Genomic DNA, 26,843 nt, shown 5'->3' on the forward strand with positions numbered 1-26,843 from the left:
GAAAGATGGGTGGACAGAGGGAAAGAAGTAGCCAGGGAAAGATGGGTAGAAAAAAGAAGCCAGAGAAAGAAGGAGTCAGGGAAGGATGGGTGGAGAGAAGGAACCAGTGAAAGAAGGGTGGAGAGAGGGGAAAAAAATGGAGCCGGGGAAAGATGGGTGGAAAGAGGGAGCCATGGAAAGATGGGTGGAAAGAGGGAAAGAAGGAGCAGGGGAAAGATGGATGGAAAAAAGGAAAGAATGAGGAATTGGAAAGATGGGTGGAGAGAGGGAAAGAAGGAGCCCAGCAAAGATGGGTGGACTGAGGGATAGAAGCCAGAGAAAGAAGGAGTCAGGGAAAGATGGGTGGACAGAGGGAAAGAAGGAGCCTGGGAAAGATGGGTGGAGAGAGGGAAAGAAAAAGCCAGGGAAAGATGGGTGGAGAGAAGGAACCAGGGAGAGATGGGTGGAGAGAGGGAAAGAAGGAGCCCGGGAAAGATGGATGGACACAGGGAAAGAAGGAGCCAGGGAAAGATGGAGCCAGGGAAAGATGGAGCCAGGGAAAGATGGGTGGAGAGAGGGAAAAAAAGGAGCAGGGGAAAGGTGGATAGAAAAAAGGAAAAAATGAGGCATTGGAAAGATGGGTGGAGAGAAGGAAAAACAAATCCACGGAAATACGGGTGGAGAGAGGGAAAGAAGGAGCCTGGGAAAGATGGGTGGAGAGAGGGAAAGAAGGAACCGGGGAATGATGGGTGAAAAAAGGAAAGAATAAGCCCAGGGAAAGAAAAAGCCAGGTAAAGATGGGTGAAGGGAAGGAAAAAGGCGCCCAGGAAAGATGGGTGGAAAGAGGGAGCCATGGAAAGATGGGTGGAAAAAAGGAAAGAATGGAGTGGAGAGAAGGAAAGAAAAAGACAGGGAAAGATGGGTGGAGAGAAGGAACCAGGGAAAGATGGGTGGAGAGAGGGAGCCATGGAAAGATGAGTGGACAGAGGGAAAGGAGGAGCCGGGGAAAGATGGGTAGACAGAGGGAAAGAAGGAGCTGAGGAAAGATGGGTGGTGAGAGGGAGCCATGGAAAGATGAGTGGACAGAGGGAAAGGAGGAGCCGGGGAAAGATGGGTGGAGAGAGGGCAAGAAGGAGCCCGGGAAAGAGAGGGCAAGAAGGAGCCCAGGAAAGACAGGGCAAAAAGGAGCCCGGGAAAGAGAGGGCAAAAAGGAGCCTGGGAAAGAGAGGGCAAAAAGGAGCCCGGGAAAGAGAGGGCAAAAAGGAGCCCGGGAAAGAGAGGGTAAAAAGGAGCCCGGGAAAGAGAGGGTAAAAAGGAGCCCGGGAAAGAGAGGGCAAGAAGGAGCCCGGGAAAGAGAAGGCAAGAAGGAGCCCGGGAAAGAGAAGGCAAGAAGGAGCCCGGGAAAGAGAAGGCAAGAAGGAGCCCGGGAAAGAGAGGGCAAGAAGGAGCCCAGGAAAGAGAGGGCAAGAAGGAGCCCGGGAAAGAGAGGGCAAGAAGGAGCCCGGGAAAGAGAGGGCAAGAAGGAGCCCGGGAAAGAGAGGGCAAGAAGGAGCCCGGGAAAGAGAGGGCAAGAAGGAGCCCGGGAAATAGAGGGCAAGAAGGAGCCCGGGAAAGAGAGGGCAAGAAGGAGCCTGGGAAAGAGATGGAAAGAAGGAGCCCGGGAAAGAGATGGAAAGAAGGAGCCCGGGAAAGAGATGGAAAGAAGGAGCCCGGGAAAGAGAGGGAAAGAAGGAGCCCGGGAAAGATGGGTAGACAGAGGGAAAGAAGGAGCCCGGTAAAGAGAGGGAAAGAAGGAGCCCGGGAAAGAGAGGGAAAGAAGGAGCAAGGGAAAGAGAGGGAAAGAAGGAGCAAGGGAAAGAGTGGTGGAGAGAGGGAAAGAAGGAGCAAGGGAAAGAGAGGGAAAGAAGGAGCAAGGGAAAGAGTGGTGGAGAGAGGGAAAGAAAGAGCAAGGGAAAGACGGTTCAAGAGAAGGAAAAAGGAGCCAGAGAAAGATGGGTGGCGAGAGGGAAAAGGAGTTGGGGAAAGATGGGTAGAGATGGAAAGAGGAGCAGGAGAAAGATGGATGGAGAGAGGGAAAGAAGGAGCCAGGGAAAGCTGGGTGGAAAAAGGGGAAAAAAGCAGCTGGAGAAAGATGGGTGGAGAGAGGGAAAGAAGGAGCCTGGGAAAGATGGGTGGTGAGAGGGATAATGTGGAGCCAGAGAAAGATGGGTGGAGAGAGGGAATGAAGGAGCCTGGGAAAGATGGGTGGAGAGATGGATAAAATGGAGCCAGAGAAAGATGGGTGGAGAGAGGGAAAGAAGGAGCCCGGGAAAGATGGGTGGAAAAAAGAAGACAGAGAAAAATGAATGAAGAGAAGGAAAGAAGGAGTGAGGGAAAGATGGGTGGAAAGAGGACAAGAAGGAGCCCGGGAAAGGTGGGTGAAGAGGGAAAGAAGAAACCTGGGAAAGATTGGTGGAAAGAAGGAGCCCGGAACAGATGGGTGGAGGGAGGTAAAGATGGAGCCCGGGAAAGATGGGTGGACAGAGGGAAAGAAGGAGCCCGGGAAAGATGGGTGGACAGAGGGAAAGAAGGAGCAGGGGAAAGATGAATGGAAAAAGCGAAAGAAGGAGCCGGTGAAAGATGGGTGAAAAGAGGGAAAGAAGGAGCCTGGGAAAGATGGTTGAAGAGAGGGAAAGAAAGAGCCAGGGAAAGATGGGTGGAGAGAGGGAGCCATGGAAAGAGGGAAAGAAGGAGCCTGGGAAAAATGGTGGAAAAAGGGAAAAAAAGGAGCCTGGGAAAGTTGGGTGGACAGAGGGAAAGAAGGAGCCAGGGAAAGATGGGTGGAGAGAGGGAAAGAAGGAGCCAGGGAAAGATCAGTGGAGAGAGGGAAAGAAGGAGCCTGGGAAAGATGGATGGAGAGAGGGAAAAAGAAACTAAGGAAAGATGGCTGGAGAGAGAGGGAAAGAGAGCCAGGGAAAGATGGTAGGACAGAGGGAAAGAAGGAACCGGGGAATGATGGGTGAAAAAAGGAAAGAATAAGCCCAGGGAAAGAAAAAGCCAGGTAAAGATGGGTGAAGGGAAGGAAAAAGGCACCCAGGAAAGATGGGTGGAAAGAGGGAGCCATGGAAAGATGGGTGGACAGAGGGAAAGGAGGAGCCGGGGAAAGATGGGTGGAGAGAAGGCAAGAAGGAGCCCGGGAAAGAGAGGGCAAGAAGGAGCCCGGGAAAGAGAGGGCAAGAAGGAGCCCAGGAAAGAGAGGGCAAAAAGGAGCCCAGGAAAGAGAGGGCAAAAAGGAGCCCAGGAAAGAGAGGGCAAAAAGGAGCCCAGGAAAGAGAGGGCAAAAAGGAGCCCAGGAAAGAGAGGGCAAAAAGGAGCCCAGGAAAGAGAGGGCAAAAAGGAGCCCAGGAAAGAGAGGGCAAAAAGGAGCCCAGGAAAGAGAGGGCAAAAAGGAGCCCAGGAAAGAGAGGGCAAAAAGGAGCCCAGGAAAGAGAGGGCAAAAAGGAGCCCGGGAAAGAGAGGGCAAAAAGGAGCCCGGGAAAGAGAGGGCAAAAAGGAGCCCGGGAAAGAGAGGGCAAAAAGGAGCCCGGGAAAGAGAGGGCAAAAAGGAGCCCAGGAAAGAGAGGGTAAGAAGGAGCCCGGTTAAGAGAGGGCAAGAAGGAGCCCGGTTAAGAGAGGGCAAGAAGGAGCCCGGTTAAGAGAGGGCAAGAAGGAGCCCGGTTAAGAGAGGGCAAGAAGGAGCCCGGTTAAGAGAGGGCAAGAAGGAGCCCGGGAAAGAGAGGGCAAGAAGGAGCCCGGGAAAGAGAGGACAAGAAGGAGCCCGGGAAAGATGGGTGAAGAGGGAACGAAGAAACCTGGGAAAGATTGGTGGAAAGAAGGAGCCCGGGAAAGATGGGTGGAGGGAGGTAAAGATGGAGCCCGGGAAAGATGGGTGGACAGAGGGAAAGAAGGAGCCCGGGAAAGATGGGTGGACAGAGGGAAAGAAGGAGCAGGGGAAAGATGAATGGAAAAAGCGAAAGAAGGAGCCAGTGAAAGATGGGTGAAAAGAGGGAAAGAAGGAGCCTGGGAAAGATGGGTGAAGAGAGGGAAAGAAAGAGCCAGGGAAAGATGGGTGGAGAGAGGGAAAGAAAGAGACAGGGAAAGATGGGTGGAGAGAAGGAAAGAAGGAGCTGGGGAAAGATGGGTGGAGAGAGGGAGCCATGGAAAGAGGGAAAGAAGGAGCCTGGGAAAAATGGTGGAAAAAGGGAAAAAAGGAGCCTGGGAAAGTTGGGTGGACAGAGGGAAAGAAGGAGCCAGGGAAAGATGGGTGGAGAGAGGGAAAGAAGGAGCCTGGGAAAGATGGGTGGAGAGAGGGAAAAACAAAGCCACGGAAAGATTGGTGGAGAGAGGGAAAAAGGAGCCAGGGAAAGATGGGTGTTCAGAGGGAAAGAAGGAGTCCGGGAAAGATGGGTGGAAAAAAGAAGCCAGAGAAAGATGGGTGAAGAGAGGGAAAGAAGGAGTCAGGGAAAGATGTTTGGACAGAGGGAAAGAAGGAGCCGGATAAAGATGGGTGGACAGAGGGAAAGGAGGAGCCGGGGAAAGATGGGTGGACAGAGGGAAAGGGGGAGCCGGGGAAAGATGGGTGGAGAGAGGGGAGCCATGGAGCTGCAGAAAGGTGGGTGGAGGAGGGAAAGAAGGAACCTAGGAAAGATGGGTGGAAAGAAGGAGCCCGGGAAAGATCGGTGGGAGAGAGGGAAAGAATATGCCTGGGAAAGGTGGGTACAGAGAAGGAAAGAAGTAGCCCGGGAAAGATGGGTGAAAAAAGGAACCTGGGAAAGATGGGTGGAGAGAGTGAAAAAAGGAGCCAGAGAAAGATGGGTGGAGAGAGGGAAAAAGAAACTAAGGAAAGATGGCTGGAGAGAGAGGGAAAGAGAGCCAGGGAAAGATTGGTGGACAGAGGGAAAGAAGGAACCGGGGAATGATGGGTGAAAAAAGGAAAGAATAAGCCCAGGGAAAGAAAAAGCCAGGTAAAGATGGGTGAAGGGAAGGAAAAAAGGCACCCACGAAAGATGGGTGGAAAGAGGGAGCCATGGAAAGATGGGTGGAAAAAAGGAAAGAATGGAGTGGAGAGAAGGAAAGAAAAAGCCAGGGAAAGATGGGTGGAGAGAGGGAAAGAAGGAGCCCGGCAAAGATGGGTGGACAGAGGGAAAGAAGCCAGAGAAAAAAGGAGTCAGGGAAATATGGGTGGACAGAGAGAAAGAAGGAGTCAGGGAAAGATGGATGGACAGAGAGAAAGAAGGAGCCGGGGAAAGATGGGTAGACAGAGGGAAAGAAGGAGCTGAGGAAAGATGGGTGGAGAGAGGGAGCCATGGAAAGATGGGTGGACAGAGGGAAAGGAGGAGTCGGGGAAAGATGGGTGGAGAGAGGGCAAGAAGGAGCCCGGGAAAGAGAGGGCAAGAAGGAGCCCAGGAAAGAGAGGGCAAAAAGGAGCCCGGGAAAGAGAGGGCAAAAAGGAGCCCGGGAAAGAGAGAGTAAAAAGGAGCCCGGGAAAGAGAGGGTAAAAAGGAGCCCGGGAAAGAGAGGGTAAAAAGGAGCCCGGGAAAGAGAGGGTAAAAAGGAGCCCGGGAAAGAGAGGGCAAAAAGGAGCCCGGGAAAGAGAGGGCAAAAAGGAGCCCGGGAAAGAGAGGGCAAAAAGGAGCCCGGGAAAGAGAGGGCAAAAAGGAGCCCGGGAAAGAGAGGGCAAAAAGGAGCCCGGGAAAGAGAGGGCAAAAAGGAGCCCGGGAAAGAGAGGGCAAAAAGGAGCCCGGGAAAGAGAGGGCAAAAAGGAGCCCGGGAAAGAGAGGGCAAAAAGGAGCCCGGGAAAGAGAGGGCAAAAAGGAGCCCGGGAAAGAGAGGGCAAAAAGGAGCCCGGGAAAGAGAGGGCAAAAAGGAGCCCGGGAAAGAGAGGGCAAGAAGGAGCCCGGGAAAGAGAGGGCAAGAAGGAGCCCGGGAAAAAGAAGGCAAGAAGGAGCCCGGGAAAGAGAGGGCAAGAAGGAGCCCGGGAAAGAGAGGGCAAGAAGGAGCCCGGGAAAGAGAGGGCAAGAAGGAGCCCGGGAAAGAGAGGGCAAGAAGGAGCCCGGGAAAGAGAGGGCAAGAAGGAGCAATGGAAAGAGTAGTGGAGAGAGGGCAAGAAGGAGCAAGGGAAAGAGAGGGAAAGAAGGAGCAAGGGAAAGACGGTTCAAGAGAAGGAAAAAGGAGCCAGAGAAAGATGGGTGGCGAGAGGGAAAAGTAGTTGGGGAAAGATGGGTAGAGATGGAAAGAGGAGCAGGAGAAAGATGGATGGAGAGAGGGAAAGAATGAGCCAGGGAAAGCTGGGTGGAAAAAGGGGAAAAAGCAGCTGGAGAAAGATGGGTGGAGAGAGAGAAAGAAGGAGCCTGGGAAAGATGGGTGGTGAGAGGGATAATGTGGAGCCAGAGAAAGATGGGTGGAGAGAGGGAATGAAGGAGCCTGGGAAAGATGGGTGGAGAGAGGGATAAAATGGAGCCAGAGAAAGATGGGTGGAGAGAGGGAAAGAAGGAGCCCGGGAAAGATTGGTGGAAAAAAGAAGCCAGAGAAAAATGAATGAAGAGAAGGAAAAAGGAGCCAGAGAAAGATGGGTGGCAAGAGGGAAAGAAGGAGTCAGGGAAAGATGGGTGGACAGAGGGAAAGAAGGAGCCATGGAAAGATGGGTGGACAGAGGGAAAGGAGGAGCCGGGGAAAGACGGGTGGACAGAGGGAAAGGGGAGATGGGGAAAGATGGGTGGACAGAGGGAACGAAGAAACCTGGGAAAGATGGGTGGAGAGAGGGGAGCCATGGAGCTGCAGAAAGGTGGGTGGAGAGAGGGAAAGAAGGAACCTAGGAAAGATGGGTGGAAAGAAGGAGCCCAGGAAAGATGGGTGGGAGAGAGGGAAAGAATATGCCTGGGAAAGGTGGGTACAGAGAAGGAAAGAAGGAGCCCGGGAAAGATGGGTGAAAAAAGAAAGCTGGGAAATATGGGTGGAGAGAGTCAAAAAAGGAGCCAGAGAAAGATGGATGAAGAGAAGGTAAGAAGGAGAAGGGAAAAGAGGAAAAAAGGAGTCGGGGAAACATGGGTGAAGACAGGGAAAGAAGGAGCCAGGGAAAGATGGGTGAAGAGAGGGAAGGAAGGAGCCCGGGAAAGATGGGTGAAGAGAGGGAAAGAAAGAGCCAGGGAAAGATGGGTGGAGAGAGGGAAAGAAGGAGCAGGGGAAAGATGGGTGGAGAGAGGGAAAGAAGGAGCAGGGGATAGATGGGTGGAGAGAGGGAAAGAAGGAGCAGGGGAAAGATGGGTGGAGAGAGGGAAAGAAGGAGCAGGGGAAAGATGGAAAGAAGGAGCCTGGGAAAGATGGGTGGAGAGGGAAAGAAGGAGCCTGGGAAAGATGGGTGGAGAGAGGGAAAGAAGGAGCCTGGGAAAGATGGGTGAAGAGAGGGAAAGAAGGAGCCTGGGAAAGATGGGTGAAGAGAGGGAAAGAAGGAGCCTGGGAAAGATGGGTGAAGAGAGGGAAAGAAGGAGCAGGGGAAAGATGGGTGGAGAGAGGGAAAAAAGGAGCTGGGAAAGATGGGTGAAGAGAGGGAAAGAAGGAGCAGGGGAAAGATGGATGTAAAAAAGGAAAGAATGGAGTGGAGAGAAGGAAAAACAAATCCAGGGAAAGATGGGTGGAGAGAGGGAAAGAAGGAGCCTGGGAAAGATGGGTGGAGAGAGGGAAAAAGAAACTAAGGAAAGATGGCTGGAGAGAGAGGGAAAGAGAGCCAGGGAAAGATGGGTGGAGAGAGAGAAATAAGGACCAGGGGAATGATGGGTGAAAAAAGGAAAGAATAAGCCCGGGGGGAAAAAAAGCCAGGTAAAGATGGGTGAAGGGAAGGAAAAAGGCGCCCAGGAAAGAAGGGTGGAAAGAGGGAGCCATGGAAAGATGGGTGGAAAAAAGGAAAGAATGGAGTGGAGAGAAGGAAAGAAAAAGCCAGGGAAAGATGGGTGGAGAGAAGGAACCAGGGAAAGATGGGTGGAGAGAGGGAGAAAAATGGAGTCGGGGAAAGATGGGTGGAGAGACGGAAAGAAGGAGCCTGGGAAAGATGGGTGGACAGAGGGAAAGAAGGAGCCAGAGAAAGATGGGTGGACAGAGCAAAAGAAGGAGCCAGAGAAAGATGGGTGGACAGAGGGAAAGAAGGAGCCGAGGAAAAATGGGTGAACAGAGGGAGCCATGGAAAGATGGGTGGACAGAGGGAAAGGAGGAGCCGGGGAAAGATGGGTGGACAGAGGGCAAGGAGGAGTCAGGGATAGTTGGTTGGAGAGAGGGAACGAGAAACCTGGGAAAGATGGGTGGAGAGAGTGAAAAAAATGGAGCCGGGGAAAGATGGGTGGAGAGAGGAAAAGAAGGAGCCCGGCAAACATGGGTGGACAGAGGGAAAGAAGGAGCCCGGGAAAGATGGGTGGAAAAAAGAAGCCAGAGAAAGAAGGAGTCGAGGAAAGATGGGTGGACAGAGAGAAAGAAGGAGCCGAGGAAAGATGGGTGGAGAGAGGGAGCCATGGAAAGATGGGTGGAGAGAGGGAAAGGAGGAGCCGGGGAATGATAGGTGGACAGAGGGAAAGGAGGAGCCGGGGAATGATGGGTGGACAGAGGGAAAGGAGGAGCCGGGGAAAGATGGATGGACAGAGGGAACGAAGAAACCTGGGAAAGATGGGTGGAGAGAGGGATCCATGGAGCTGCAGAAAGGTGGGTGGAGAGAGGGAAAGAAGGAACCTAGGAAAGATGGGTGGAAAGAAGGAGCCTGGGAAAGATGGATGGAGAGAGGGAAAGAAGGAACCTAGGAAAGATGGGTGGAAAGAAGGAGCCCGGGAAAGATGGGTGGGAGAGAGGGAAAGAAGGTCCCTGGGAAAGGTGGGTGGAGAGAGAGAAAAAGGAACCAGGGAAAGATGGGTGGAGAGAGAGAAAGAAGGAGCAGGGGAATGATGGGTGGAAAAAAGGAAAGAATAAACCCGGGGAAAGAAAAAGCCAGGTAAAGATGGGTGAAGGGAAGGAAAAAGGCACCCAGGAAAGATGGGTGGGGAGAGAGAAAAAAGTAGCCAGGGCAAGAAGGAGTCCGGGAAAGAGAGGGCAAGAAGGAGCCCGGGAAAGAGAGGGCAAGAAGGAGCCCGGGAAAGAGAGGGCAAGAAGGAGCCCGGGAAAGAGTTGTGGAGAGAGGGAAAGAAGGAGCAAGGGAAAGACGGGTGGAGAGAAGGAAAAAGGAGCCAGAGAAAGATGGGTGGGGAGAGGGAAAAGAAGTTGGCGAAAGATGGGTAGAGAGGGAAAGAGGAGCAGGAGAAAGATGGATGGAGAGAGGGAAAGAAGGAGCCAGGGAAAGCTGGGTGGAAAAAGGGGGAAAAAAGCAGCTGGAAAAAGAAGGGTGGAGAGAGGGAAAGAAAAGCCTGGGAAAGATGGGTAGAGAGAGGGATAATATGGAGCCGGAGAAAGATGGGTGGAGAGAGGGAAAGAAGGAGCCTTGGAAAGATGGGTGAAGAGAGGGATAAAATGGAGCCGGAGAAAGATGGGTGGACAGAGGGAAAGAAGGAGCCCTGGAAAGATGGGTGGAGAGAGGAAAAGAAGGAGCCGGAGAAAGATGGACGGAGAGAGAGAGAGAGAGAGAGAGAGCAGAATATTGGGAAAGATGGGTGGAGAGAGGGAAATAAGGAGTTGGGGGAAAAAGGGTGGAAAGAGGGATAGAAGAAGCTGGAGAAAGATGGGTGGAGAGAGGGAAAAAGGAGCCAGGGAAAATGGGTGGAGAGAGGGAAAGAAGGAACCGGGGAATGATGGGTGAAAAAAGGAAAGAATAAGCCCAGGGAAAGAAAAAGCCAGGTAAAGATGGGTGAGAGGAACGAAAAAGGCACCCAGGAAAGATGGGTGGAAAGAGGGAGCCATGGAAAGATGGGTGGAAAAAAGGAAAGAATGGAGTGGAGAGAAGGAAAGAAAATGCCAGGGAAAGATGGGTGGAGAGAAGGAACCAGGGAAAGATGGGTGGAGAGAGGGAAAGAAGGAGCCCGGCAAAGATGGGTGGACAGAGGGAAGGAAGGAGCCGGGGAAAGATGGGTGGACAGAGGGAAAGAAGCAAGAGAAAGAAGGAGTCAGGGAAAGATGGGTGGACAGAGAGAAAGAAGGAGCCGGGGAAAGATGGGTAGACAGAGGGAAAAAAGGAGCCGAGGAAAGATGGGTGGAGAGAGGGAGCCATGGAAAGATGGGTGGACAGAGGGAAAGGAGGAGCTGAGGAAAGATTGGTGGACAGAGGGAAAGGAGGAGTCAGGGAAAGATGGGTGGAGAGAGGGAACGAAGAAACCTGGGAAAGATGGGTGGAGAGAGGGAGCCCGGGAACGAAGGAACCTAGGAAAGATGGGTGGAAAGAAGGAGCCCAGGAAAGATGGGTGGGAAAGAGGGAAAGAAGGTGCCCGGGAAAGTTGGGTGGAAAGAGGAAAAAATAGAGCCGTGGAAAAATGGGTGGAAAGAGGGGAAAAATGGAGCCGCGAAAAGATGGGTGGTAAAAGGGAAAAAAGGAACCTGGGAAAGATGGGTGGAAAGAGGGCAAGAAGGTGCCTGGGAAAGATGGGTGGAAAAAAGAAGCCAGAGAAAGATTGGTGAAGAGAGCGAAAGAAGGAGTCAGGGAAGGATGGGTGGACAGAGGGAACGATGGGTGGAGAGAGGGCAAGAAGGAGCCCGGGAAAGAGGGCAAGAAGGAGCCCGGGAAAGAGGGCAAGAAGGAGACCGGGAAAGAGGGCAAGAAGGAGACCGGGAAAGAGGGCAAGAAGGAGACCGGGAAAGAGTGGTGGAGAGAGGGAAAGAAGGAGCAAGGGAAAGACGGTTCGAGAGAAGGAAAAAGGAGCCAGAGAAAGATGGGTGGGGAGAGGGAAAAGGAGTTGGGGAAAGATGGGTAGAGAGGGAAAGAGGAGCAGGAGAAAGATGGATGGAAAGAGGACAAGAAGGAGCCTGGGAAAGATGGGTGGAAAGAGGACAAGAAGGAGCCCGGGAAAGATGGGTGAAGAGGGAACGAAGAAACCTGGGAAAGATGGGTGGAGGGAGGGAAAGAAGGAGCCAGGGAAAGATGGGTGGAGGGAGGGAAAGAAGGAGCCAGGGAAAGATGGGTGGAGGGAGGGAAAGAAGGAGCCCGGGAAAGATGGGTGGACAGAGGGAAAGAAGGAGCCCGGGAAAGATGAATGAAAAAAGCGAAAGAAGGAGCCTGGAAAAGAAGGAGCCTGGGAAAGATGGGTGAAGAGAGGGAAAGAAGGAGTCGGGGGAAAGATGGGTGGACAGAGGGAAAGAAGGAGTCGGGGGAAAGATGGGTGGACAGAGGGAAAGAAGGAGTCGGGGGAAAGATGGGTGGACAGAGGGAAAGAAGGAGTCGGGGGAAAGATGGGTTGAAAGAGGGAAAAAGGAGAGAAAGAGAGGGAGAGACAAGGAAAGATGGGGGGGGGAGAGGGAATAAAAGGTGTAGAGAAAGATGAGTGGAGAGAGGGGAAAAAGGATCTGGGGAAAGATGAGTGGAGAGAGGGATCTAATGAGCCAGAGAAAGATGGGTGGAGAAAGGGAAAGGAGGAGTCGGGGAAAGATTGGTGGAGAGTAGGAAAAAAGAATATTGGGAATGATGGGTTGAGAGAGAGAAAGAAGGAGCCAGGGAAAGATGGGTGGAGAGAGAAGAATAAGGAGCCAGGGAAAGACAGGTGGAGAGAGCGAAAGAAGGCGCTGGGGAAATATGGATGACAAAAGAGACCTAGGGAAAGATGGGTGGACAGAGGGAAACGGAGCCAAGAAAAAATGGAGAGAAGGATATAATGAGCCTGGGAAAAATGGGTGGAAAGAGGGAAAGAATAAGCTGGGGAAAGATGGGTATAGATAAGTAAAAAGGAGATTGGGGAAGAGGTTATTGTACAACCCAAGAAGGTGATGGCATCGCTCGCCAATCTCCCTATATCTCCATCTTGTATTGTCTGCTTTAGCACTAGGAGGCGCTGTGTCCCTTTTTTCAGCAACTATGAGCACACAATCAGCTATGGATATAGGACAGTGGGACTGAGGAGTACAACAAGCAGTAGATTATGATGATACTATCCAGGACCTCCATGAGGATGTAATCTGGCTACCAGAAAAACAAGCAGGAGGAGAAGGGGCAGGAGGACAGCATGTTATTGCTCATGTTGCTTTTCACAGTGAAGCAGCTGATGATCATCCATGTTCTGATGGAGAGCAGATTATCTCCTGCTGATCCTACAAAAGATTTGTCAGCTGGTAAGGAGAAGCCTCCCCCCCCCCCCCCAGCAGCTGAAGCATCAGCTGATGACTGTTCATTTCATGCAATAAATCAACTGGATTAAGTTGTTGTGAGATATTTTTACTTAACCCCCGGAGTGCTGTGTCTATCGGGACTAAGGGACAGAAAAGACAAAGGTGTCATTTCCAGAATTGAAAGTCCTTAACCCTCCGTCAGGGACAATATGTTTCATAACGAGTTTAGGGGCATTGCGCCTGTCCGGCACAGCCTAGAAAATTGGCTATATTTTCCTTTTTTTAAAATTTCAAAGCTCTAAAAGTGATCAGTTACCTTAATAGGAATGTAATAAATGAGAATACACATAATCAGGTGGAAAAAAAACTGTTTACTAACCAGAAAAGTAATATGTTTCAAAGTGCACACATTTTGCTACTTGCAAAAAAAAAACAACAGTTTTCTTCAAAAACTATTAGTAAACCTAAAATTTAGATAAGCAAAATAAATTATAAGGTTGCTGAAATAGTACTGTACTCAAAATCAGTCACTCTCAGATGTTAGCGGTTCACCTGTAAAAGTACACTTGCAGAGCAATGAGCATGATTTGCAGATCATTTCTGCATGAGACAGGCAAATAGCATTTTTGCAATTTTTACATGCATAATTTGAGAGTCTCCAGAGTCCTGTTTCTACAGTGCAGGTGTTGCATCTTTGTCTTTTGGGTGGTGGGGGAGCTGGTGATTCTTCGCGTTCATGTTTTGTGCGAAATTATCTCAGCCGCATTTGCATGCTAGAGGGTATTCCAATTGATTTCACACTTCTTCTGCGAAGCTCTGCAATGACCAGTTCATGAGTCAATGTTTTTAGATAGAGTCTTCTACGCTGTGATCCCAGCTGGTTTCTTATGTAAATAACTTGAGAATTTATTCCTGCCACATTTAGCATAGTGAAAAAAATTACCATTGGCCAGCGCCTGACATTTCTGCACACGCTGAAAGTAGCACACATCTGATCTGCAGTGTCTACACCACCCTTGGTTTCGTTGTAAAACGTTATCATTTCCGGCTTATTTTGTGCTTCAGACCGAGGATTGATCGCATCATCCTCATGAAGCGAGGATACAAGAATAACATTTTTGTTCTTGCGTGGGACATAGGACACTAAAACTTTGCCATCACTAAATCCAAACATACTGTGGTATTGTTCTCTCCCTTTCACATTGATAAACTGTGGCGGCAATTGTGTTTTTTTTTTTCGCACAGTACCCACATATGATATTTTTTTGGATTTCAAAAAATCAATCAAACCCACATCAGTAAACCAGTTATCTGCAGTTATATTTCTCCCCGAACCATACAAAGCCTCAGCCATTCGCTTTACCACCTCACTCGGTGTGTTGCTTACACAATATGGACCTGCTGGCTGTTTCCCCGCATAAACTTCCATATTGTAGGTATAAGTAATCCTGGAGTCAGCAAGGGAAAAATTTTTTAGCCCATATTTGTTTGGTTTAGATGGGATATATTGCCGAAAGCCACATCTACCACGAAATCCCGGGAGCATTTCATCAATAGTGACATTTTGACCTAGACAATAGCTTTTTTCACAGGTTTGCACAAATTTTTCAAATATCTCACGAATCGCAGCAAGCCGGTCATATTTTTTTCACTCAGTTCTGGTACTTCTGTCGTCAAAACGAAGACACCGCCTTATAATTTTGAATCTCTTTATATTCATTACCAAGGAAAATTTCTCAATGCCATCCCCATCTCTACCCCATCCCCATCTCTACCCCAGAGCTCCTCCAAACTCTGTCGGTTTGCCCTATAGGCGCCTGCAAGATATAGCAAACCAATAAACGCCCTCAGTTCAATTACATCAATAGGGTTGACATCTCGCTTTCTAATGAAACTGTCCCTTATGGTGTCCATGTACTGATTTGTATATGTCACAATTGTGACCATCAGTGAATAAACAGTTCCAGCATTCCATTTCATTTTTAGCATTCCTTGCAGTTCCTATGACACCAGGAAGGTGGCTCAAAATGTTATGCGAGCGTGTGCGAGAACGTTTAGGGGGTGGCTTTTTTATCCATTTTGTTGTTTTATCTTTGCCCAAATAATATGTTTCTATGTCTTGAGCATCCTCCTCACTCTCTCCATCTTGATCCGTATCAGACACATCTGGACATTCTTCCACATCATCTTCTGAATCAATGTCACTTTCTTCCCCTAAATCTTCTAGCTGTAAGGGGTCTGTCTCATCATCATCAAGCAGTATATTTAGCACTTGCTCAACATGAAGGGCATTTAACAAGTCAAATATTCTCCTCGCCATTTCAGAAGAAAAGCTGAAGCAAGAGAGAGAATATGTGTTAGGGAGCAATGTGCCTGAGAAGCACACTCTTATTTCTAACAAAACCTTCTATGACAAATCCACAAATTTAGCACTAGCTATTCATAAAACAAGCTAAAAAAAACAATTGGGATGAATAAAAACAGTAAATACTAACCGTCAAAGGTGTGACGCATTCAGGGGCAATGAGCATGAGAAGCCAAAACACTGATATCTGATCTCCTGAAGCTCTGCAGCACAAGAGGCTTCTCAGGTTTCACACAGCCTTTAAAGTTAGGAAGGTACTGGGAGGAGGGTGTTTCCCAGACAAACCACTGAAAATAGACAAATAAAACTAAGTGAGCTGCGCCTATCAGATCAGTTGCCCCTGACGGAGGGTTAAGGTAAAAGATTAACTGTTATGTGGTGGAGGCGGCTTGTGCAGAACACTAACTGAAACTGACAGTGTCACTGTCAGAAGTAACATAAATCCTGCTGTGACTCAGATGAGTGATGTGCCATATATTCCATAATGTCCTCTATTTTTGCCACACTAATATGCTTGCTAGAGGCAATGAGTGCCAGTAATGATCAGCGTCTGATAATACTACTGCCCAAACGCTAGTGCTGCTGGTTGTGGCTTTCGCATTCTTATGCCAACCTTTTCTTTTTTCCTAACCCCGTCCATTTTTCACTGCCTCTTTTTCTTTTACCATAATAATACACAAAAAATAACTTTTGTCACTGTTTGTAATCACTGTCTCCAGCTTCCCAAAGAACACTGATTACTAAATGCTAGGTACATGTCCAAAGGAAGAGCTGCAGCAACAAGCAATAGTGTATGGACGTCAAATTTGACTAGTAAAATTTTTTTGATAAAAAAAAAAAAGTCAACTAAGCACCCAATATTTTTTTTACATGTAAATTAGTAGTTGTAGAGTTGCTGTAAAAAAAAATTCACTGAAAGCTCATCGTGGGAACGTGGCCTAAGGATATGTTCCAACGATAAATTTTAGGAGAGATTTTTACGTGGCATATTTTAGAAAAATTGCAAGTAACTTATTTTACTTAATGGGTGCAGAAAATCTGCAACATCAAAAACTCACCAAAAGCTTTATGCGGCCTTATACAGGCACTCACCTCTCAAAGTCCAAAAAGGTCTCATGTCTGCTTTATATACTCACCTACCGAGAGCAACAATTGCAAAAGCAAGTTGGAAAGCGCAGTTCCCACACTTTACTGCATAGGTCTGGGAAGAAGCAATAGAATCCGAGTGATGGATATCTTGCAGATTCCAATCTCACGCACACCAGAGGCTGCTTGTTTCGCCTACAGGATGAAACCGTTTGGTTCCTTAACAACCATAACTTTCTGAAGGAAACTTTGTGCTTTGCATGCGAGGTGATAGCATTGAGGAGGATGGGGAATAAACATCTGTCTCTTACCCTCTGGTAAAAAAAATGGTGAACGGTTATAACATATGAGGATTTAGTGTCCAGAGACAGGGACTGTGGCTCGCCTCCGACAATTTGCCCTCCTGGTGTCCTTCGGACTTGTCTGATCTAAAGACAAAGTGTTGGGAATTTATGGTCTAAAATTGTACTCTCTCCATACGAGGTAGATACCGGATATATTAAGCTGCCGACATCTGTGTCTGATGAACTACTGCTGCAGCTGTTAACCATTTAATTGCTGCTGCTGTTTACCATTTAATTGCTGCTGCCAATCTCTGACAGAAGTGTTTAACCTCTTCACCATCTTGGGATTTTCTCGTTTTGCTCCCCTTCTTCCCAGAGCCATAACTTTCTATTTTTTGTCAATATAGCCGTATAAGGACTTATTTTTTTGTGGGACGAGTTGTAGTTTTCAAAGACCCTATTGGTTTTACCATATAGTGTACTGGAAAACAGGAAAAAAATTCCAAGTGCGGTGAAATTGCAAAAAAAGTGAAATTCCATAATTGTTTTGTTTTTTTTTTACCATGTTTACTAAATGCTAAAACTGAGCTGACATTATGATTCTCCAGATCATTACGAGTTTGCAGATACCAATCATGTAAAGGTTAGTTTTTTTTATTTAATCCAAAGTTTCAGAAAAAAAAAAATATAGCGCCATTTTCCGAGACACATACTGTCCCCATTTTTCGGGATCTGGGGCCGCGTGAGGGCTTATTTTTTGCGCCCTGAGCTGATGGTTTTATCGATACCATTTTGGTCTAGATTCGATCTTTTGATCGCCCATTATTGCATTTTATTGCAATGTTGCGACAACCAAAAAAAGGTAATTCTGGCGTCTTGGCTTTTTTTTCTCGTTACGCCATTTACCGATCGGACTAATTCTTTTTATATATTGATAGATTGGGCGATTCTGAACGCAGCAATACCAATATGTGTATTTTTTATAATTGTTTTATTTTGAATGAATTTGATTTGAACTTTTATATGTATTTTTAAAACACTTTTTCTACTTTTTACTTGCTTCAATAGTCTCCTTAGAATACTAGAAGCTGCGATCTTCGGATCACTTGTGCTACACATAGCAAGGCTTTAGCTTTGCTATGTGTAGTAGAAATGATCTTCTGCTGTGAACATTGGCCATGGAGCGGCGCACATAGCAGATCTCCAGTGACAAGCAAGGGCGTGATTTGTGATGCGCAATGATTGACAGCGGCATTTAACACGTTAACATCCGTGACTGGATCAGATCAGTGGTCAAGTGCCTGACATGATGCGGGCTCAGTGCCGGAGCCCACATCAAAGGGACGGAGGCGACCTATGACGTATAGGTACATCATAGGTTGTAAAGAGGTTAAATGGAATGCGCATTTCTGTTCTGCTTACACTGCTGTTCTATGAGGCGTTGACAAGTTGTTGTGGCAGCCTGGGCAGCTTGAGGGGGCTAAAAAATAAAGTTAAAAAAAATAAAATAAATATATATGTATAAAAATGTATATAAAAGTTAAAAGCGCCTCCCTTTTCATCCAATGAAAATAGAGAAATTAAAAAAATAAAAACAAACATATTTTGGTATCGCTACGTTCAGAAAACATAAAATTAATCAACCCAATGGTTAAACAACGTAACGAGAAAAAGCAATAACGTCAAAATAAAAAAATGAAATAAAAATAGATCAAAACATCATATATAGCCAACAATTGTAACAACAAAAATGTCAGCTCGTCAAGCAAAAAAACAAGCCTTCACCCAGCTCAACTGATGGAAACACAGCAATGTTACAAGTTTGGGAAATGCCAATGGTACTGCATGGGAAAGTGAATGGTGTAATTTAGAATTACAACTCATTCTGTAAAAAAAAAAAAAGTTATGCCTCTTGAAAGAAGTGGGCGGAAAAAAAAAAGTCCAAAATTGACATTTGGCTCCAAAGGGAAGGGATTAAAGAGATGTTCAACTTGGTTCTGTACATTTTACAAATCACATGTACAGTGTTTTCTTTGGATTGCAGCATGATGTCTAGCTTTTGAGGATCTTTTGGTCTACTTCACTTTGTCAAGCAGGTCTTATTTAAGTGATTTCTTGATTGGGAACAGGTGTGGCAGTAATCAGGCCTGTGTGTGGCTAGGGAAATTGAACTCAGCTTCCCAAAGATGTGATAAACCACAGTTAATTTATGTTTTAAGGAGGGGTGAGGCGGCAATCACTGTTTAACACAGGGCCCTGTAGGTTTGGACTTCATTTTCCCTTAATAATAAAGACCTTCATTTAAAACTGCATCTTGTGTTTACTTGTGTTATCTTTGTCTATTTAAATTTGTTTTGTGATCTGAAACAATTAAGTGTGACAAACATGCAAAAGAAATCAGGAAGGGGGAAAACACTTTCACACCACTATACACATTTTGTATTTATGTTTTTATTTTGTTTTTTTCTTGTATATTATCCTTAAACTGATTTTTGTAAAAAAAAAACAAAAAAAAAAACAAGCATATACCCTACAGCAAGCAAATCAGTAAATGGTAATAGTATAGTACATGTAAATAAGGTAGGGTACTTAGTTAACGCAATTTTGATCAAAAAGGCAAGAAAGCCATCCCACCACATCAAGGTGTACCTATGGGATGGTCCTAAAATGTCTCTAGTATTAAAACCAAGCTTTTATACTTATTTGATCAAAATAGCGTAAATTCCCTATGTTCTTTACATTTATTATTACCATTTACTGATTTACTTGCTGTAGGGTATATGCTCATTTTTGTTTTTTTTCTTGGGTTTTGTCTATAAAATGGCTACAGTGTGAACATGCTCTTACACTTTGCAATCATAAAGCTTATAGTCCGGCTGATTATTGTACGAAAACAAAGGAACGTCACAATACTTTTTTCCATATAGTGAATACTCAACAGCGTGAAATATACAATGCATGTGGAATCTTACTTTTTATTTGCATTTCAGGTAACAGATGTCTGTGAGTGACTTCATATATGTTTAATTTCTAATGCAAGTTTTAAATTGCTTTTCTTATTCTCACCTTTTACCTTTTACTGTAACTATTACATTTTTTCTTGTACCATTTGTCAATAAAATATGTTTTCTCCCCTTTTGAGATGTTTTGATGGTCGACAATATATGATTTTCAAGTAAAACATTTCTTACTTTATAGGTATGTTAATTTTTTCTATGTGTGAATTTTTTTTATGCTTAAACAGTTCTGAATAGTGAGTGAAACATTTCCCACATTCTGAACATAAATGTGGCTTCTCCCCTGTGTGAATTCTCTGATGTCCAACAAGATTTATTTTCTGGGCAAAGCATTTCCCACATTCTAAACATGAAAATGGCTTCTCCCCTGTGTGCGTCCTCTGATGTACAGCTAAAAAGGATTTATGAGTAAAACATTTCCCACATTCTAAACATGAATATGGCTTACTCCCTGTGTGACCTAGCTGATGTATAATAAGATTTGATTTGTCTGCAAAACATTTCCCACATTCTGAACATGAAAACGGCTTCTCTCCTGTGTGAATTCTCTGGTGTGTAATGAGATTTGATTTCTCATTAAAAAATTTCCCACATTCTGAACATGAAAAGGGCTTCATCCCTGTGTGACTTCTCTGATGCTTAAGAAAATGTGATATCTCTCTGAAACATTTTCCACATTCCGAACATGAAAAAGGTTTTTCCCCTGTGTGAGTTCGCTCATGTGCAACTAAAAATGATTTATGAGTAAAACATTTCCCACATAATGAACATGAATATGGCTTCTCCCCTGTGTGAGTTCTTTGATGTATAATAAGGTTTGATTTCTCTGCAAAACATTTCCCACATTCTGAACATGAATATGGCTTCTCCCCTGTGTGAGTTCTCTGATGTTTAGTAAGATGTGATATGTCTGGAAAACATTTCCCACATACTGAACAAGAAAAAGGCTTCTCCCCTGTGTGAATTCTCTGGTGTCTAACAAGATTTGATTTCTTGTTAAAGCATTTACCACATTTTGAACAGGAGTATGGCTTCTCCCCTGTGTGAATTCTTTGATGTTTAACTAGACATGATTTAGATGTAAAACATTTCTCACATTCTGAACAATAAAAAGTCTTCTTCCCTGTACAAATTTTATCATGATTATCAAGATCTGATTTCAGGTTAAAATATTTCCTGCATCCTGAACATGGAAATTGCTTCTCTCCTATGTGAGTTTTCTCATGTTTAACAAGACTTGATTTGACGGTGAAACATTTCTCACATTGTGAACATAAATATGGTTTCTCTCCTGTGTGAGTTCTTTGATGTATAACTAGATGTGTTTTATCTGCAAATCCTTTCCCACATTCTAAACATGAATATGACTTCTCCCCCGTGTGAATTTTCTGATGTTTAATGAGATTTCGTTTATCAGCAAAACATTTTCCACATTCTGAACATGAATATGGCTGCTCTCTTGTGTGAACTCTCTCATGTGTAACAAGTGTTGATTTATGGTTAAAATATTTCCCACACTCTGCACAAGAAAATCTTTTATCTTTTGTGTTAATTTTTTGATGTACAACAAATGACATATTCAGGGAAACATTATCTCCATACTCAGAATGTAAAAAAGGCTTCTTTGCTGTAAGAGCACTTTGATATTTAACGCCCCTTATGTATCGTTTATTTTTCTTAATAGTCTGTGATGAATCAGAAGGTAGAACCTGTTTAATAGGACAAGATGTTAAATTGGTGCTGTGAAGGGATGATGGTATATCTGGAATAATAGCATAAACTTCCGTTATATCTTTTGTGACATCAAGGTCATATGAATTAAAAATTGAAGTTGTCAGCTGTCCCTCCAATCTCCCGATACAGTCATCTGCCAAAAATAAAACCATTTTTTTTTTAGTAAAATTTATAGTTTTCCAACATTTCTATATAAAATATACAGAAAAAATGTAAATTTGTGTCAAAATTCAATAAGACAAAAACAGTTCACAATATAACAGTAGACTTCAGCAATAACCACTAGGGCATGATGTTCGGTTATTTTTGTTTATTCTGCTGCCTAAACAGTAGACTAAAAAGCCATCAAAAATAATCCAGCAAAATATGCACTCTCAAAGCCAAATGACCCTACATCTCTGAGGAACTTGGAAGCACTTGGCAATATAAATTATCCAATATTTTCTGTCAGTTGAACTTCTTGTGGAAATATTAGACATTTAGAGAGAACTTTTTAACACAGTGCTTAAACCAGAGTTACACTCATTTATAATGGACCATTGGAGCTAGTCCTGACCAGAAAAGTAGAGAAAGTATTATTTTAGTTTTTCATATTTAAGGAAAGATTGTGCATAGAAATCCTTAGGATATAAAACATAATTGAATTTACATCATGAAATAATTACAGCCATCAATCACACACAGCTTAGAGATATATCACGGCAGAGGTGTAACTTTTTTTGCGTAGTTTGTCGAGAACCTCTTTGAAGTTAGTGATTCTTTTTTCATAGAAACTGAAAAAGCAGGATAAAGTGAAATTCTACTGTTATTGTAGATAAATTCACACTTGGTCAAGGTTATAAGTTACACTTAACTTACTATTCTAATGGGGATTTTTATTTTGTGGCCTCTTAGATTCAACAATGGTTAACACCCAGGAAAAGATTTTATATAAATGCCAAACTAATGTGGACAGTTTCGAGTGGTGGAGCATGCAGTGGTACAGCGACAGAATCGTGACCGCATGATTGTGATATGGAAAGGCAACACAACCAACATAGCCTCAGCCACTAACTGAGAAAAATCTGTGTCTTCTCTACACTTCGTGGTTACTACTCACCTGGGCAGTCATCTGTAGGAATCTCCTCTTTACACCACTCATCACCCCTCACATATGTCTCTGTAGTATTAATATGGGTCAGATCTTCACCCTGAAACAAAGATTGTAAAAGTCACAGACAAATGATCAGCCCTAATCCTGCCATCTCCACCGTTCTCATTACACAAGTATAAAACATATAATACTGGTAGATAAAACAAGACTGAACACAAGACCTTCACAGTCATCTACACATCATAGGGGAGATCTCCTGACACCTTCTCTCTCCATCTACCTGATGATCCTGAGGAACATTGGGATTTTCTTGTTTACAGTCCTGTGGAAGAAGAGGACGGGGACATCTCTCTGGTGTTGTCCTCCTACTGGATAGAACTTAAGGAAACACATACAGGGACTGAATTCATTATTTACATACAGATAATTATAGGCTGTGTGTATTTAGTCCTGTCTCTTACCTGATGATATGAGGGGCTGGTGATCCGCCATCATGACGTCCTTGTACAGATCTTTGTGTCCTTCTAAATACTCCCACTCCTCCATTGAGAAATAGACGGTGACATCCTGACACCTTATAGGAACCTGACACATATAATGATACCGTCATCTCCCCGATCCCTTCATGGCATTACTGTATAATGTCCCAGCATTCCCAGCAGTGTCACCTCTCCAGTCAGCAGCTCAATCATCTTGTAGGTGAGTTCTAGGATCTTCTGCTCATTGATGTCCTCATGTATCAGGGGGTGATGTGGAGGCCCTGTGATTGGGCTAAGGGGTCTTCCCCATCCCTCAGACACAGGGTCCTGACAGCGATCACTAGAGGTCTTCTTCACTACTGTGTAATCCTGGTTATGGAGAGACACATTAATAAATCTCACTACAGACATTTCCAGAGTCCTCACCTCTCCAGTTCTGTCCATCTGTTATTCCCATAGATAAGAATGATGTAAAGTGACATCATCAGAATCTCTCACCTCTCCAGTAAGCTGGAAGAGGATCTCTAGGGTGAGGTGTAATATCCTCTCCGCCATCTTGTCCCTGTCCCTATCCATCCTTGATGGGTCAGTCAGGAAAATGCTGTTACATAGAAGTTCTCCACTGAGAGGATCCGATATTGTAGGAACCTGAACGGGAAGAAGATGATGATGATGTAATATCATAAAGAATTCAGAGTAAGAATATAATTATTGGAGATAATAAGGGAAACATATCAGATGTAATGTGTAGATTTTGTATTTATCAATTGTTGGAAAATCCCTTTCATCTCTTTCTGATATTTCCCGTTACTGTACATCGTGATGCAGAGGCAGTTTTCTCACTTCCACATACTATTACATGATGACAATTGCACAGGTTGATTAACTCCTTGGATGTTGTGATCAATAGCAGCCATCTCGTCCGGGAAGTTGAACATTGCACCAATATCTCGCTCTGTGATCAGAGGACGTCGACTGTTACCATGGCAGCAAGAAAAAAAATAACAAACGTTCTGGTACTTGGAGATTGACGGCATAAAAGCAAAATTTCTTCCCAAGTAATGTGATATTATTGTAGAGTCGTGCAACAAATATTCCCTATATGTAATTGTTAGCACAGTACATTTAATACTCAGAAATAATAGAGGAGCGGATGTCTATCTGCTGTTCACCAGAATATGTTATTAAAGGGGTTGTCCGGTCAAAACCGACAAATCTGTAGTCACTCCGTGTGACTGTAGCCTTAAGAATCCCCCCGGATTCGCCGGTTTCAGACCCGGGACCGGAGGGTATGTATGAGTTATACATATTCCCGGCCAGTGGGCATAGCCTCGCTCTCTATACACTAGCATTGAGCCAGGGCCGCGCCCCATCTAGTGATGTAGCCATCTAGTGTGCTCGGCTGACTAGAGGGCGCGGGCTCACTCCCTGCAGGTGTATAGAGAGCGAGGCTATGCCCACTGGCCGGGAATATGTATAACTCATACATACCCTCCAGTCCCGGGTCTGAAACCGGCGAATCCGAGGGGATTCAGAAATCTACAGTCACACAGAGTAACTACAGATTTATCAGTTTTGACCGGACAAAACCTTTAAGAATTATCAGAGCATTATACAATATTAATGCCCCCCGCACCCAGTAATGGGGGATCTCCACATACCTTCACCTGCAGAGCCGCCACCACATATATGGCTGTTCTGTGCGCACAGGACCTGTGATGAGGTCACAGGAGGGGAGGAGTCAGGGGTCACATGATCAGGGGCCTCAGTGGATGCAGGACTCTGCTGTGCTGGTTGTCATGGTGCTGGATGAGGTGAAGGTTATGTGTGGGGTCAGGAGGGGTTTACAGTGTGGATGTAGCAGAGCCGCGTGTGTACGAGGTGTACGGAGCGGAGCTGCGTGTGTACGAGGTGTACGGAGCGGAGCCGCGTGCGTACGAGGTGTACGGAGCGGAGCCGCGTGTGTACGAGGTGTACGGAGCGGAGCCGCGTGTGTACGAGGTGTACGGAGCGGAGCCGCGTGTGTACGAGGTGTACAGAGCGGAGCCGCGCGTGTACGAGGTGTACGGAGCGGAGCCGCGCGTGTACGAGGTGTACGGAGCGAAGCCGCGCGTGTACGAGGTGTACGGAGCGGAGCCGCGCGTGTACGAGGTGTACGGAGCGGAGCCGCGCGTGTACTAGGTGTACGGAGCGGAGCCGCGCGTGTACTAGGTGTACGGAGCGGAGCCGCGCGTGTACTAGGTGTACGGAGCGGTGCCGCGCGTGTACGAGGCGTGCGGAGCGGAGCCGCGCGTGTACGAGGCGTACGGAGCGGAGCCGCGCGTGTACGAGGCGTACGGAGCGGAGCCGCGCGTGTACGAGGCGTACGGAGCGGAGTCGCGCGTGTACGAGGCGTACGGAGCGGAGCCGAGCGCGTACGAGGCGTGCGGAGCCGCGCGCGTACGAGGCGTGCGGAGCCATGTGTACGCAGCGGAGACGGGTGTTTGTACGAGGTGTACGGAGCGGAGCCGTGTTTGTATGACATGTATGAAGCTGAGCCGTGTGTGTATGACATGTATGGAGCTGAGCCGTGTGTGTATGACATGTATGGAGCTGAGTCGTGTGTGCACAACATTTACAGAGCAGAGCCGTGTGTGCACAACATTTACAGAGCAGAGCCATGTGTGCACAATGTGTACCGATGATGGTTTAGCTTTGATACTTACATTGCTTCTGTGGCCATTGATTGTCTGCAGTTGGCAAGTCCCGAAAACACCAGTTAGGGCTCGCTCACATTGGCGTATAACTCGGTTGAGTACTATGTGATGTTTTATTGGACAGCACTCACACCAATGTTATACTATGGAGCAGTGCAGTTCCTTGATTACCAATCTTGGTTCTGGCCTTATGTATGCATAACATCCAGCCTGTACGTCTTTCTCGCTTACTGTCACTGAATGGAAGCATTGATTCCCGAGTCTGAACTGACGAGCAAACCAATCACTAATAGAACACAGCAAGCAATTATCTATTAAAACACCATAATAAGATCGACGGGACCGGTGCTCCGTGCTGAAAAAAGTCTGCATCCCTTAGAGCCGTGGACTACACTCTACGTGCATTGGTCCAATAGTCTTAGTCTTAGAACAAGGGCAGCTCCTCACACTCTTCACCCACTTTTTCAGCACGGACACGAATGTAGGAGGTATCACCTTTATGAGAAGAAAACTTTGTATCATCCAGTTTGCTCAAAGCATATTTCATGTCGTCCTTGTGAATAAACTCCAAAATCTCCATTCCACCCTGGTGTACATCAGCATAGTAAATATCTCCAGCTTCTCTCATATGATCTTTCAGATTCTGCCAATTCCCTGAAGCATGAAGCCCTGGGATAAAGACTTTATATTCAGCTCGCTGAGACAGTGGGTCTGTTCCTCTCGCGAGGTCCTTCATAACATTCCCCTGATTCCCGGTTTGTCTTGGGAACCTCCACACGTATAGGATGAGAACCGAACTTGTATCCATTGCGTCCATCCCCAGAGTGCTGACTCAACTCCCAGCTACGGGGATGATCACTTGGAGGCCTGGTATATGGTGTTCTTGGGGTACAATATCTGGGCTGACCTGGGTAATGGTAGACCGAAGTCCCCGGGCCTCTTCCCTGATGTCATTTACCTCCCCCAGGTCATATTCCTAAATGGTAACAGTTATTGCAGTTTGTGCATTACTCACCACAGGCAGGGACTTAGTCTACATGTTGAGATTGCTCTGTTCCCTCTCGGCGGACGCAGTGTGAACCGGTCCTTGGCTTCCGGTTACAACATTGGTCCAGTGACACCTCAACCCAGCTCCTAGGTTGTTTCCCAGCAAAAAATCTACTGGTAGTTGCCGCAGTACTCCTACATCCACCATTCCATGACTGTGACCCCAGTCTAAATGTAGTCGGGCCCTCCGGATGTTCAGAGATTCTCCGGCTACGTGTACTAACATACAGCTGCCAGATACAATACATTAGTCCGGTACTAAATGTTCTTTGATCAATGTGATTGAGGCTCCGGAGTCACGGAGCCCCACAGCCTCCACGCCCTCTATCCAGACCAGCTGCAGATGCTGGTTCATGGTCGCTGAGGTGTCCCATCTAGTCCGGGACACTTGTCCTTGTACCACGTATGCCTCTCCCGGTTGGGGCAGTGGGATCCTCTCTCCCTCAGCATTCAAGCCCCATTGCAGCACAGTGTTCACTGGTTTGGGACATGTATGATGTGGGCTAGAAAGTTCTCGGCATTCCCTGGCAAAGTGTCCCATGTGTCCACAGTTATGGCAGCTTAACCCTCCTCGCCCCGACATGGGCTGTACTTGGGGGCTTGGGAAACCTCCTCCTATTTGTAAACTCAGAAATCACTGCAGTTCCTCCTCTGGCAGGTCCATGGGTCTCACTGGCCTCCCGGTAAGCTCCTGTTCCCGACTTGCAGGGGCTGCACTTCCACGTAGCCCTGGAGGATTAGCAGACCAATCATCAGCCAATCTTGCAGCCTCATCCAGGCTCAGTGGTTTTCTATTCGCCACACATTGTTTTTAGTCACCTGGGAGCTT

General features: G+C 46.4%; 1 protein-coding gene across 1 annotated transcript in view; it reads right to left on the reverse strand.

The window, feature by feature from the left end:
• The window catches only part of LOC141271423 (uncharacterized), a 128,838-nt gene extending 104,845 nt beyond the window's left edge, over positions 1-23,993 (reverse strand). The window contains exons 1-7 of the mRNA XM_073681505.1: positions 23,933-23,993; positions 22,770-22,919; positions 22,461-22,640; positions 22,254-22,377; positions 22,073-22,170; positions 21,799-21,889; positions 19,185-20,832 (exon numbers count right to left, since the gene is read on the reverse strand). Coding sequence (XP_073537606.1) covers positions 19,185-20,832; positions 21,799-21,889; positions 22,073-22,170; positions 22,254-22,377; positions 22,461-22,640; positions 22,770-22,847 — 2,219 coding nt within the window. The 5' untranslated portion in view covers positions 22,848-22,919; positions 23,933-23,993. The remainder of the gene's footprint in view (positions 1-19,184; positions 20,833-21,798; positions 21,890-22,072; positions 22,171-22,253; positions 22,378-22,460; positions 22,641-22,769; positions 22,920-23,932) is intronic.
• Positions 23,994-26,843: the final 2,850 nt, after the last annotated feature.

Source organism: Phyllobates terribilis, unplaced genomic scaffold, assembly GCF_046119375.1.
Source record: "Phyllobates terribilis strain yellow unplaced genomic scaffold, ASM4611937v1 Scaffold_5__5_contigs__length_657084704, whole genome shotgun sequence".
NCBI lineage: Eukaryota > Metazoa > Chordata > Amphibia > Anura > Dendrobatidae > Phyllobates > Phyllobates terribilis.